Raw genomic sequence first — 13,847 nt, forward strand, 5'->3', positions numbered from 1 at the left:
GAACCAAAAGTCAATTATTGAAAAATGTCAATGGCCCGACCCGATTGAAAATACCCGCACCGACAAGTTCACGATAAAGACCCAAGTGGCTCTGGTGGCACAGTGTTCTATGAGGATTTCAATGAACCAGAAAGCCTGACACGAGGAAGCGCGCTGACGTTATCCTTTGCTTGTATTATATACATCGTCGTTAAAGAATCAATCATCCGTAGCAGAAAGTTGAAAGCTTTGGACCTCTTCTCTCTCTCACTGGTAAAACTTTTACATCTTTATCTTCTCCCTTCGCTTGCTTAAGTGATCGTTTGGATTTAGCTGTTGTATAGTGAAATCTAGTTATATACATGCCGTATATGTTAACTTGGAGCTTTGTCTTTCGGACAAAAACAGAAACAGTTCATGTTAGAAGATCCAAAAAAACGGGTTTGACTTTTTAGATTTCTTGTTTTCTTTCCTAAGTGAAGTTATGTACATATCTGCTACGTTTAGTATCTAGTTTATGATGATAATCTTAAAATATGTGTTAAAATAATCTTAAACTATTGTTGTTACATAGTTTCTGGTTCGCCTCGTAAACAATCCGCAAAGCATGTGTTATCTAACCTAGATTAGACTTGCGATTCAAGCAAACTGCCATCAATTCATGAAATGCAATTGATCCTAGAAGTCTTAGTTGTTAGGAGTCTTCAGAGCATTGTACTTCTTTAGCTGTTTGCAGTTGGAGTCTTGCTCTGTTTACTTGAGCTTGAGGATTTGATCAGCCGCTTCTCTTGAACTTGTATGGGGTTTTCACTTTTTTTGGGGTTAAATATTGTCATATGTTTTCTGGTAACAATAATACCTTTATTTATTTGAATTGTTTTCCAAATGCAGAATACACACGCTCGGCACGCACAATCTTCCATGGCTGCATTTGCAACAGCAGAAGCGTGTGACAGCAACGCAGAACTAATATCAAACGGAGACCTACGCGCTCTCCACCCAATCTTCAAGATGTATGGCCAAAGAAGATGCTTCTCAGGACCAATCGTGACACTCAAGGTCTTTGAAGACAATGTCCTGGTCAGAAACCAACTAGAGACCAAAGGAGAAGGTGGAGTCTTGGTTATAGACGGTGGTGGAAGCATGAGATGCGCGCTTGTTGGAGGAAACCTCGGGCAGTTAGCTCAGAACAACGGGTGGGCAGGGATTGTGGTGAATGGATGCGTTAGAGATGTGGATGAGATCAATGACTGCGATGTCGGGGTTAGGGCATTGGGCTCTAACCCACTCAAGTCTAGTAAGAAAGGTCATGGTGAGAAGAATGTGCCGGTTTATATTGGAGGAACTTTGATTAGAGATGGAGAGTGGCTTTATGCTGATAGTGATGGTGTCTTGATCTCCAGGACCGAACTCTCCGTTTGATTCAGAATGATTTCATGAGTGGTAAAAGGGAGACTAGTCTACTGCTGTTTCTTGGAGCAAGCTGGCTTTATTTCGAATTCTTAATAATTGGTTTGGTATTCACATGAAATCGTTTAAGCGATTTGGGTACTCTATCATAATAAAAAAAAACAAAAATGTTAATCATCTATTTTATTATAGACGAGCTAAATAATTTTTTTTGTTTGGATGCTCCTCTGTTTTTTTATTTCTTTAATTTTGAAAAGAGGGGATTCATGTGGTGGATTTGGTAAATGAAAATTTGATATTAAGTACTCTCAATTGAAAAAGACCAATGTTATAAGTCAAACACTCCCAATGTTCGGTTAGTCAAACTTGTATATACTAGGTGTTTTCCTGCACCATGTGTAGTAAAAAAAATTTAAAATATTTTGTAACAGATAAATATAAATTATATTTAATTTTTTTATTAGTATTATAAATTTTATTTTTTATCAATATTTTAGTATAAATTTTATTTAACTGAACATTAAAATTAAGATAAAAATAATTTTGTTTATTTTGAACTATATTTAAGAATGTGCATATATATATTTAAAATTATAATCTTAGGTATATTTTTCTATCTATTTATTTTAATTAAATATATTGAATAAATATGTAAAATTGCATAATTTTCAAAAATTAAAATTAAACAATATCTATAAAATCTGTAGATATATATAAGAAACTAATGATTTTATGAATTAATTTGATTTTATGATTTAATTTTTATAATTTTCTTAAAATATGTATATACTTTTGGAATATTTTTAATTTAAATGATATTTGAAATGTCATAATTGAATATATTTACTTTAATGATGATTTATGCGTTATTACCATATTTTTAAAAAGTCCAAAAATATAAATCGACAATATAAATGTAATATGTGAGTTATTACCATATTTTAAAAAGTTTACCAGAAATATAAATTAACATTAAATATAATTGTCCACGTCATATTAATCTATAAGATATGTCATCAATTTTAGTAGCCATGTCATATTATTTTGTGAAAATGATTGTAGAAAAGACATGTAGCAAAATCACTTCTCAAATATAGTCTAGAGGATGTAAAATTGCAAATTTTCAAAAATTAAAATGAAAAAATATTTATAAAATCTGTAGATATATATAAGAAACTAATGATTTTACGATTTAATTTAATTTTATGATTTAATTTTTATAATTTTCTAAAAATATGAATATATTCTTGAAATATTTTTAATTTAAATGATTTTTCGAAATTTGAAATACCATAATTGAATATATTTATTTTAATGATGATTTATGATTTATTACCATATTTAAAAAAAGTCCAAAAATATAAATCGAAAATTAATGTAATATATGAGTTATTACCATATTTTAAAAAGTTTACCAAAAATATAAATTAACATTAAATATAATTGTCCATGTCATATTAATTTATAAGACATGTTATCAATTTTAGTAGCCATGTCATATTATTTTTGTGAGAATGATTGTAGAGAAGACATGTGGCAAAATCACTTCTCAAATATAGTCTAGGGGATGTTTACTGTATTTGATTATAACTTTGCGATGCTGAGGTAAATTATACCGTTCCCATAGTATATAATCACAAAAACGTTATTAAAACATTATACTCAGCTACTTAATACCGTTTTGCTTAGCAAATTCTCCAAATTTTAAGCATTCCTGCGGATATTATCTGAGTTTAATGTGAAAGCTTCTGGTTCATTAGGAGAGCATGTAGAAGATGTCAGTGAGAAGAAGTTTTCTAACGAATGTTCAAGGGAAAAGACTTTGGGGAAAAACATTACAAGCATTGCAAAGTAGTTCTTCAAAGCAAGAAACTCACTGTTTGTAAAACCAATGCTTCAGAGGTATGTCTTCTCATAGTTTTTTTGGTAACTTTATGCATTTGCATGATCCATTCTTGATTCTTGAAGTAACACAAGATTGTTTAAGAAAGTCACTTGTGTAACAGATTCTTGATCGTTGTCAGCAGATCCTCTTGTGTTAAGAGGTTCAAGTCATGCGAGTGTTGATTTATCTGAGAGAGTTTTAACTTCATTAATTAAACAGTCAAAACTCTGGAGAAGTTTTGGGGAGAGCCAAGTCTCTGGAAAGAGCACTAAAAGTCCCTTGAGATGTTCAATGGCTGTGGATACATCCGCTCCTAAGGGCCTTTTGAAGTTAAAGAAAGCTCGGTTGGATCTCTCTGAGAATCAAGAGGAAGAAGATTCAGGGAGATGGGAGTCTGAAATGACTCAAGAACGTGAACTGGCAACAGATTATGATGATTGGGATGAGAATGAATAAACAGATGAGGTGTTTCTAAGCTCAAATCCTTCAGTTAGTACTGGTGAAGACAATGATTATGAAGGCTGGGAAGAGACTAGTAATAATAACATAGGAGATGATAGTATGTTGGACAAGACCAATGATCCAGATGCTGAGTATGAAAGCATGATTCACGAGAAAACTGCAGGAGGAGGAAGCTCATTCATGGAGGTTGATCTCATTCCCACTCCAGGACCTCCAGGCTCATTTCTACCGAGTCCTTGGGATATGGAAACTGATGCAACTGAAAACCATGTGAACTCTTCAGTTATCACAAGCCAGGCCCAATCTTCCCATGATCTCACTGACAGAAACTCGTTTGAATCACCTGTTTCAGCATTTTCAAACTTTGCAGCTCCTGAACCATTTAGTCTTCATAACATCATCACCACTGACAAGTCCGGTTGCCAAAGAAAAGCAAATGTTTTTTAAGATACATCAACATTTGGGAGACCAGCACCACACATGATAACACAAGATTTTGATCTCTTGAGTAAGTCTGTGCCAAAGACTCCTTCAGTTTCCAACCCGGTGTTGCGGCTAATGGGTAAGGATTTGATGGTTATTAACCAAAGAGAAGAGGCCTCACATGGAGAGTCAAGTCTAAAACATCAGCACAAGCTTTTACAACATTAATCCATGACAATTCTGCTCCTCTCCAGCAAAACTTCATATGTTTGAAAGATTTTAACAAGTTTTCTCATCAACCATTCTCAACCTCAAGATTTCATGATTCTCTTATAAAGATGTTGAGAAGAATGTCAAGAGGCTGCTCTGAAGTAATGGTGATATGAAGTCTCTATGAATCTACCTAGTACCTACATTCATAGGATGCTGAGAACTCCACTGATAAAGGTAAAGAGACGACCCTCACTTTTGGTCTAACTAGTTTTAAAGATTGTGAAATATAAACTTCAAAAGATATTATAGTGTTATGAATACTGAATTTAAATAAAGTATGTATGAGTTAACATCATGAATCTTCTTTCTATATATATGGATATGTATTTATATATGGTTGAAATCATGTGAGGTATATATGGATATGTATTTATATATGGTTGAAATCATGTGAGGTAGTCAAGAGCGTAGCCACCGTCATGATATATAACATTATGTATACGCAATTCATTTTCTTTTGTCTCCCTTATTCCTTATTATAGAGTGAAAACATAATACTTTATTATACACCTAATAAACTTCTGTTGAGTGTAAACAATAACAACTAAAAAGCGAGTTGCATTTGGCCATGATGAGCTGTTTTCTTGTTGCAAGCAATTTCAAAATAAAATAAGGAGAATATATATTTGTGAAAAATGATCATATGTTTATATATGAGGACAACCACAACGGATAAATATTTATTGCATGCCCATTTTCAAAACCATTTGCTCATTATCATAGGCTTCTGATCATTCCAGGTCTTCTTTTGTTTTGCATTTTAGTTGATCACATGTTACATGTGTGTATTATGTATTCACACATTTACAAATATAATATATGCATATAGATATATGGTGGTATTCCAATAAATTGTTTTTCTTGGTGGTATAAAGAAAATGTTTGGACGTGATATAAATAGCGTGGATAAATAAACGAAGTTTTGCCAACCATGCATGACCTGCACGCAAGCAAAGTGAAGTCATTGATTAGACATTAAAATTTTAAAGCCAATTTGTATAATAACAAAATACATATTTTGAACAAAAAAAAACAAAATACATATTAAATTTAAATTCAAATTCGGTTTAATGTTCGGTTTTTCTAAAATCTAAAATTTTGACAACTCGATGTATCAAAGTTTGAATCAGAAAACTACCTAATTTGTAACTTACAGATTTATCGCCAAGTTTGAAATTTAAGCACTCTCTTGGTGTAGAATAATGGCTAGCCACAAACCAATTGAGTAAAAATTCAGTTTATATTTTTTCCTGAGTAAGAGGATCTCAGATCAAAAGAGGTACATATCCTGCATATCGTTGGTTGCTCGATGCAATACACGTATGTCTGCAGAGACTAGATTCTTGGTGCCTGAGACTAGCCCCTACATCGGAAAATAAGGCTGCGACGGAAATTGCTACGAGTATCATCAGAGACTCGAGGCTCCACTCTTACGTTGCTCGTAATGGCCCATCATGGCTTCGTACTCTTCTGAACACAGAAGCTGCTGTTTAACTCCTCCCTTACAATCTCATTTTCCTTTGTTTACCCTAGCACCTACTGGTGTTTAATGTCTCTTTTCCGTTATGTCTCTTTTGTTTCAACTCTGTTTTGAACCTTTGTTTCCAAGTAATGAATTGATTCAGTGTTAAAAAAAGAGAGGTACATATCCACTCATATTGAAAAGCAATATTGGTCCAAAGATTATTTCCATTTTGTTTTTTTACAAGAATAATTTTATAACATAGGTGGAATCTATTTTATGTATATTTCTATAGAATAACATTTTCAAAATTTTAGAATAATAAAAATGAAATGCTATTTTCTCTCTAAACATAGAGCAAAATATAAAATTTCCTATTTTTGAAAAATAAATAGAAATGTGCTGAAGTATATTTTTTTTTTCTAAATGCTATTATAGAGACAAATTATAGACTAATTAGAGGAAATATAGAATACTTTAGAATATTTTAGAATACTACTATAATTACAATTTATTTGTGACTAACATTAGGCCATTTATAAAAAACATGTTAAACGTTAAATTAAAATTTTAAACTTTTAAAAGACTCATTAGTAGCAGATAATGCATAATTTTAAACTAACACAAAGGACTTAAAGAGCAAAGATGACCAAAAATAAAAGAGAAGATGACTTGGACAAAAAATATAGACAATAGCTTAGCAGTGACAAACCAGAAGAAGGGGCATCTTCAAACCTTAAAATGTACCCTGAAAAAGATCTCCAAATTTGTAAAAAAAATATTTTATTAAAATCTTAATAAAATATTTATGGTTTCCAACATCTCAGAGACGTTCCTGCTCATCGCCATCGATCATTGCTAATATGAACTCCTTCTGTTTCACTATAAGTGTCATTTTATTTTATTTTTTGTTACAAAAATGTCATTTTAAAATTTCAATATAAATTATACTTACTTTCAGCTGGAAATTAATTGACAACTGCATTATAATAATTTTATAAATAATTTTATTTATCTTAAGTAATATTGGTCAGAAAGATATAATTAATAACAACTTACATATATTTCCGTTACTTTCTTAATCTATGTGAAAAATATCAAACTGATACTTATTTAGAAACAAGGGGAATAATAAACTTAGAACCAAAACTCCTTCGACATATTTAGTATTTACAGTCGATATAATTAGTTAGATGAGTATTTTACAGTTTAATTTTTTGAGTTTGTTACTAAGTCAAAAATTATATATATTAGGTAGATGTCATCTTTGGGAGAGCTAGATAATATAAATATTACACAAATATTGATTATTCCATACATTAAAGCACATAAGTTATATCGATGGCATCAAGGCCGACCCTGAGATTTATGGGAATGTAGGTGGTATTTTGAAAATTTCAGTTAAAAATTGTTTGAATAAATTTTGGGACCTAAAAATTATTTTGAGATTTTTTTCTATGTAACTTTTTTTTCAAAAAAAAAATAGGAGACCAATGTTTTATTAAGCTTCGTTCAGGGTCGGCCGGGATGGCATGATACTAGGGCCATATATTTTGAGATATTATGATGGGCTTTCTTCCATGTGTGTTGATTAACTGATGACAATAGGTGAAACATCTTGTTTTGGTACCATATATAGCATAGACACCCCCAAATATATATGTACATATATAAAGGATGTCTGGTTTAGTTTGGTTGGTGATAATTGAACTATATAGACTAACTAGATCATGACCCTATATAGTTTTGGTAATTATATAGCTCGACCGAGTGGGAGTCATTTTTTTTTATCTTTGTTTTTACTAAATGTTATACATGATTGCCAATGTGTATTAATATAAAATTTTGATAAATAACAATGTGTACTAATGTGTTTAAGTAAGCAATGTGTTTAATTACTAAATTTGATTTTTAAATTTTATAATAACGTAAAGTAGATTTTTTCTGTATTATTTAAAATATATAGTACTATATATTTTGTATTTTCAACATATGCACATCCGCACGGGTTTTATTTTTAAAATGTATTCTATATTGTTTAGTTTTATGTAGTATCGTGTTTGTATAATTCAATTTTGTGTTTAAAGAACAATATCAAAACTGTCTTTCGTATGTAAAAATAACATTTTGCAAGCACGAGTTATGTCTTTTTATTATAACACAAAATTTTATATAAAACTTATGTTTTTTTGTACACTAGTGTTGTACCCGTACTACGTACGGGAAAATAATTCTAGAAATTATGGACAATAAACCTAGAAAATTACAACATCTAACAGCAATAATAAGCTATAAACTACCCATTTTTGGCAAATCTATAAACTACCTAAAAATTATATTGTACCAGTCCAATATGGACCCAAAATGCAGGTAAAATAGTGATTTTCTTGTCCAGAATAAACAAAATAGAAGTAATTGTACATGAAAATTAAGGGAAAGCAATCTCTGGCAGAACATAACTAAAATACCAATCTTACTTCTGTAGATAATTGATGCCAATATCTCATCTAGTCTTTCCGCTATTCTCTTATGTTAATATTCTTTTCGTCTTTTATCATTTTCAATGCTGTATTTACTCAAAAATTTTGTTTCTGAGTAAATCTACAAAATTTGATAACACTGATAAGAAAAATAAAATCAAAAGTGTATACTGATCCACAAGTTAACAACTCTAGTATCACCACGTTCCTATAAGATTAGGAAAACATATACAGAAAAAGGAATACAGACAAAGGAAGACCAACCTAAGGTTAAGTCTTGATTAGTAGACATAAGCCCTTCTGGTTTTCTCTCCACACGAGTTTCTTAGGTCCCATTTTTACTTTCAAGTTATCACCACATTTTCCTTTCTTTGTTTTTTTTTTCTTGTGGTGCTTCTCAAACCTCTGTTACTTGTAAGTGTGCTTTTAAGCTCCGTACTTTGTATTGTCACCACCACAAAAAATAAACATGTTCAAGAAAATCGAGAATTAATTTATTTCATTTAAAACGACATTGACATTACAATACATAGACTTTGCTAATATTTAGAAGAGCGAAAGAAATGAAAAACAATTAATTTGTCAGAGTCTAGAAGAAAAAAGGTTGATAAAAATTAGCATTACGCAAAGGTTGATGAAAACAATTAACATTAAGCAAAGGAATACTAACCTGGATTTCAACTTTCATCTATCAACTTTTCAGCAAGCTTCTCCATAGATCACGCTTGATGGGTTCTCTCTAAACCTAATTGTTGCGCAACTGTTTAACCAGAGACTATGTCGATCTAGAACTGTAAACTCAAGAGTGGTCGTCAGAAAAACTGAAATTTCATTACATTTAGAAAAAGAGTTAGTAGATACATTGTAAATAATTGAGGAAGTTACACTGAATGCACACGTAAATGAATTTGAATTTATAGCACTGTGAGTAAAATCTCTTATAAAAAAAGTAACCGTTCCAAAATCGTGAGATCATGGTATAGTGTGAGCAATATTAACTTTTATTTTATATAGGAAGACAGTTATAAACATTTCGAAACTGTTTTTAAGCAAAAGAAAACATTTCGAAACTGTTCTTTTTCATTTTCTTTTTCTGCATTTATTTTTATTTTTTAATTTGCAAAACACGTGCCATGTGTTAGAATTTAATTGGGCAAGTGACTTGTGCTTTAGTATATAGGGATTACGAAATTTAATTTTTTAAAATAATTATTACGTAATTTCAAAGCGAATTTTATCTCTGAGGTCTAATATATTTTGTGTGTAATAGTTCAAAGCATTTTCGATATATATTATATTTCAGTTTGGTTTGTTTTTAGTATTATTGTATAAGTATAATACTATACAATATTACTATATTCTATACAATATATGAAGCTATGTGTTATTTGTTTTAGAAAGTAGATTAGGCCCAACGTAGTTATAAGAATAGTCATATCTTTATGTATGTGTCTATGACTTATCTACCTAATATTCGTACTAATAAAATTAATATGGCCAATGAAAATATACTGATCAATTTAAAATGAATTGTATAGGGTAATTATAGAACAATTAATATTTTTTAGTATTCTTAGTATATATCTTATTTAAATCGACATGTAATAAATGTAAAAATCATATATGGAATATGGACAAAAAAAAAGAATTGTATTTAAGGAAATACAGCAATGCAAAGTTAGACTATGGTACGTATTATATATAAAGAATGAGACATTTAGTTTAAATATATGAGGTCCACCTTTAAAAATCCACCTAGAAGAAGTTGTAATGTTCCTGTTTTAATAAGATAGATAAGTCAGACACCGACTCAATAAATCATTTTCCACCGCGAGCGCGCATAAAATATTGTGACATTTTATCCTACATGAACGTCGCCACAACTAAAGAAGAAGTATCTAATCTATCTAATCTATTAAAATTGAAGTACACATAAAAAATAACCCTTAAAGTTGCACAATATTTACCCCTGGATATTTACTACTCAACTAGGTATTTTCCTGCACCATGTGCAGTAAAAGAATTTTAAAATATTTTTTAAAAGATAAATATAAATTATATTTATATTTTATTAATATTATAAATTTTCTTTTTTCTTATCAATATTTTAATATAAATTTGATTTAACTGAACATTAAAATTAAGATAAAACCAGTTTTGTTTATTTTGAATTATATTTAAGAATGTGCATGTATATATCTATCTATATTATTAAAAGAGAAGTAAACTTTAAAAATGTCCCTTAGTTTTTCAAGTTATTTACAATGGCATGCCACTGAGAATATTAATTAAACTTTCTATAAAAATATTTGTCTTAACCAGTTTATTAAATGTGTATTTATCACATTATTTTTTTATAGATAGTTTCTATTTTAATGTTTGTCTTTTTCAGTTTAGTTAATGTGTTGTCCTAAAACAAAATTTAACTTCTCTTATATTAAATAAATTTCGAAATTATATATTTGTTATCATAAAAAAAAATCTAAGATATTAATTTCGAAATTATTTATTGTCGTAAAATAAAATTTAACTTCCATTCTCTATTAAAATAATTTCAAGATAAAATTGAATTTTCCTTTTCATCTAAACCAATGTTTATTCACCTCACATAGAGCTAGGTCTTAATAAGTCTAAAAAATTATCATATGAATAAATTTTCTACCTTAATGTTATATGTATAGTTTCAACTTTTTCTCATATATAACATTAAGATGTACCTGTATAAAAATCAGTGTAAATCATTAATCTATGTAAAATATTACCGATCTACATATATATTTATCTATGTTTACGCTTCCAACCAACTACACAAATCGACTGTTGTTAACCTTTCTCAAAAAAAAAAAACAAATCAAATCGATTTTTCTTATGCTTTCACAACAAACCAAATCAATCATTTTAGAACACAAACAAAATATCTTTATTACTCTATCAAATCTATAATCAATATCAAATATTAATTAACTTTAATATAGTGACATGATTTTTGCTAACTATCTATATTTAGCTAATAAATAATAAATTATATATGTTTTTTCCCAGTAAAATCTGTTTAACTGAACTTGCAGAGTACTCAATATTAAATATAAGATTAAGTAAATGGTTAAGAATGAGGCAATTGCCTATATTCTTGCTAACTACATTATTTTTAGGAAACAATTGATTTGCTTTATAAATGTTATGGACATTTATTAATTAACTAGGTGTAACTAGACATGCAAACAATATACAACTTTGAAACAAAATGAAAAATAAACCAATTATTTCAAAAGAGATTTAATTACTCCATACCTTGATTCGTAAAGAAAAAACATCAGATTCACAAAGATAAAACATTAGACCTTCGATTAATGAGTTTTGAAATCGTCATCGCCATGGGAGAACACCGAAGTCGAGATATTTCTTTTTTTCATTCTTCACAATTTTTTTCTAAACACCGAATGGTTACAAAACAAAATTGTTGGTTAGAATAAGAGAGCGGTCATGAGCCACTAGACCAACTTAATTTGATCTAAAACACTATGGCCCTAACAAAAATGTAATAACAATGAGCCGATTAAATTGATTTATATATGACTCAAAGTCATTTATTTCAACGTATTTTAAATTAACTAAATTGATTTATATATTTCATATATAATCTATCATTGTTTCATTTTAAGCTTTCTTTATATAATAAAAAAATATTTTTCACACATTTGATTGTTTTCTAAAAACTCAAAAAGAACTCAATGTATCACAAGTAACTATTAACAAATACATCATTTAGTGTAAATCAAAAATTAAAAAATAAAATAAACACCCGCCCGGTCGGGCGGGTCATGGTCTAGTTTAAAATTATAATCTTAGGTAGATTTTTCTATCTATTTATTTTAATTAAATATATTAAATAAATATGTAAAATTTCAGAATTGTCAAAAATTAAAATTAAACAATATTTATAAAATCTGTAAATATATAAGAAACTTATGATTTTACGATTTAATTTGATTTTATGATTTAATTTTATAATTTTCTAAAATATGTATATATTTTTGAAATATTTTTAATTTAAATGATATTTCAAAATTTGAAATGCCATAATTGAATATATTTATTTTAATGATGATTTATGCGTTATTGCCATATTTTTAAAAAGTTCAAAAATATAAATCGATAATAAATATAATATATGAGTTATTACCATATTTTAAAATTTTTATCAAAAATATAAATTAACATTAAATATAATTGTCCATTTCATATTAATCTATAAGACATGTCATCAATTTTAGTAGTTATGTCACAATTATTAATCAAGGTGTTTTTATGCACCATGTGTATTGATGAATTTCTTAAAAGTTAAATTTTATATTTTAAAATGTAATTTATTAATATTATATATTTCATTATTTTGACTAATAATTAATATAAATATCATTAATTAAGCATAAAATTAAGAGAAAATATTTTTTTATTTTAAATTATATTTAAGAATATATATGTATATATATATATATAAAGTTAAAATCTTAGATAAAAAAAATTATTTATTTCATTTGGTTAAATTATTAAATCAACTTGTACAAAATTACTAAAATCTTATAAAATTGTATAGTTATCAAAATTTAAAACTAAATAAAATTTATATAATTTGTAGATATCTAAAAGAAACTAATGATATTACGATTTTATTTTAATTCAGAAAATTTAGAAACTTTTAGATAATAAATTTTTTTATTATTATAAAAGTAAAAGTATATAATATTTCGAAATTCAAAATATCATATTTGAATATATTTATTTTAGTGATGATTTATGAGTTATTACCATATTCTACAAAGTTTACCAAAAATATAAATCAATATTAAATGTAATATATGAGTTATTGCCATATTTTAAAAAGATTTCCAAAAATATATATTAGCATTAAATGTAATTGTCCATGTCATATTTAACCATATGACATGTCATCAATCTTAATAGACACGTCACAATTTTTTTGTGAAAACGATTGTAGAGAAGACATGTGGCAAATCACTTCTCAAATATAGACTAGGGGATGTCACTTAGAATTTAATTAATTTATTGTTTAGAAATATTATCTTTTTCCAGCAATTAAATGTTTTCCTAAATTAACCAAACCTAACTAAATTGCCGCTAACTGTCCATGTAGAAAATGAGTTTCCTTAATTTAAAACTAAACTTTAAATACTCAAAACAGTTACCAAAGTAAATTCGATTGTCATTCAAATATTTGTATCATACCAATATTTTTTTTGTAAAAGTACAATGTAACCAAGAATATTTCTTTTAATATTTTCTAATAATTTATCTTCTTTTATTCCTAAGCTATATATTAAACTATGTGTTTTGCCCGCACTTGCGGGCTTAATAGTTTTAAAAAATTTTAAATAAATATACTATAAATTGAAAAACCTTAGAATAAAATTATTCTCACGTTTTTGAAATATTTTTTATAATTAACTAAATC

General features: G+C 28.1%; 1 protein-coding gene and 1 pseudogene across 2 annotated transcripts; both read left to right on the forward strand.

Moving 5' to 3' along the window:
* Positions 1-1,665, forward strand: LOC108831419 (putative 4-hydroxy-4-methyl-2-oxoglutarate aldolase 3). Of its 2 annotated transcripts, XM_018604965.2 has the most exons (3): positions 1-252; positions 706-775; positions 871-1,665. In XM_018604965.2, the coding sequence occupies exon 3, from the start codon at positions 901-903 to the stop codon at positions 1,399-1,401; it is 501 nt and encodes a 166-aa protein (XP_018460467.1). In that variant the 5' UTR covers positions 1-252; positions 706-775; positions 871-900; the 3' UTR covers positions 1,402-1,665. The 2 variants fall into 2 exon arrangements, with proteins under 2 accessions (XP_018460467.1, XP_018460464.1); XM_018604962.2 differs by lacking the exon at positions 706-775 and having other exon boundaries at positions 3-252.
* Positions 1,666-3,192: 1,527 nt separating this feature from the next.
* LOC130508634 (uncharacterized) lies at positions 3,193-4,679 on the forward strand (annotated as a pseudogene).
* Positions 4,680-13,847: the final 9,168 nt, after the last annotated feature.

The sequence above is a fragment of the Raphanus sativus genome, chromosome 2, assembly GCF_000801105.2.
Source record: "Raphanus sativus cultivar WK10039 chromosome 2, ASM80110v3, whole genome shotgun sequence".
In the NCBI taxonomy this organism is placed as follows: Eukaryota; Viridiplantae; Streptophyta; class Magnoliopsida; order Brassicales; family Brassicaceae; genus Raphanus; species Raphanus sativus.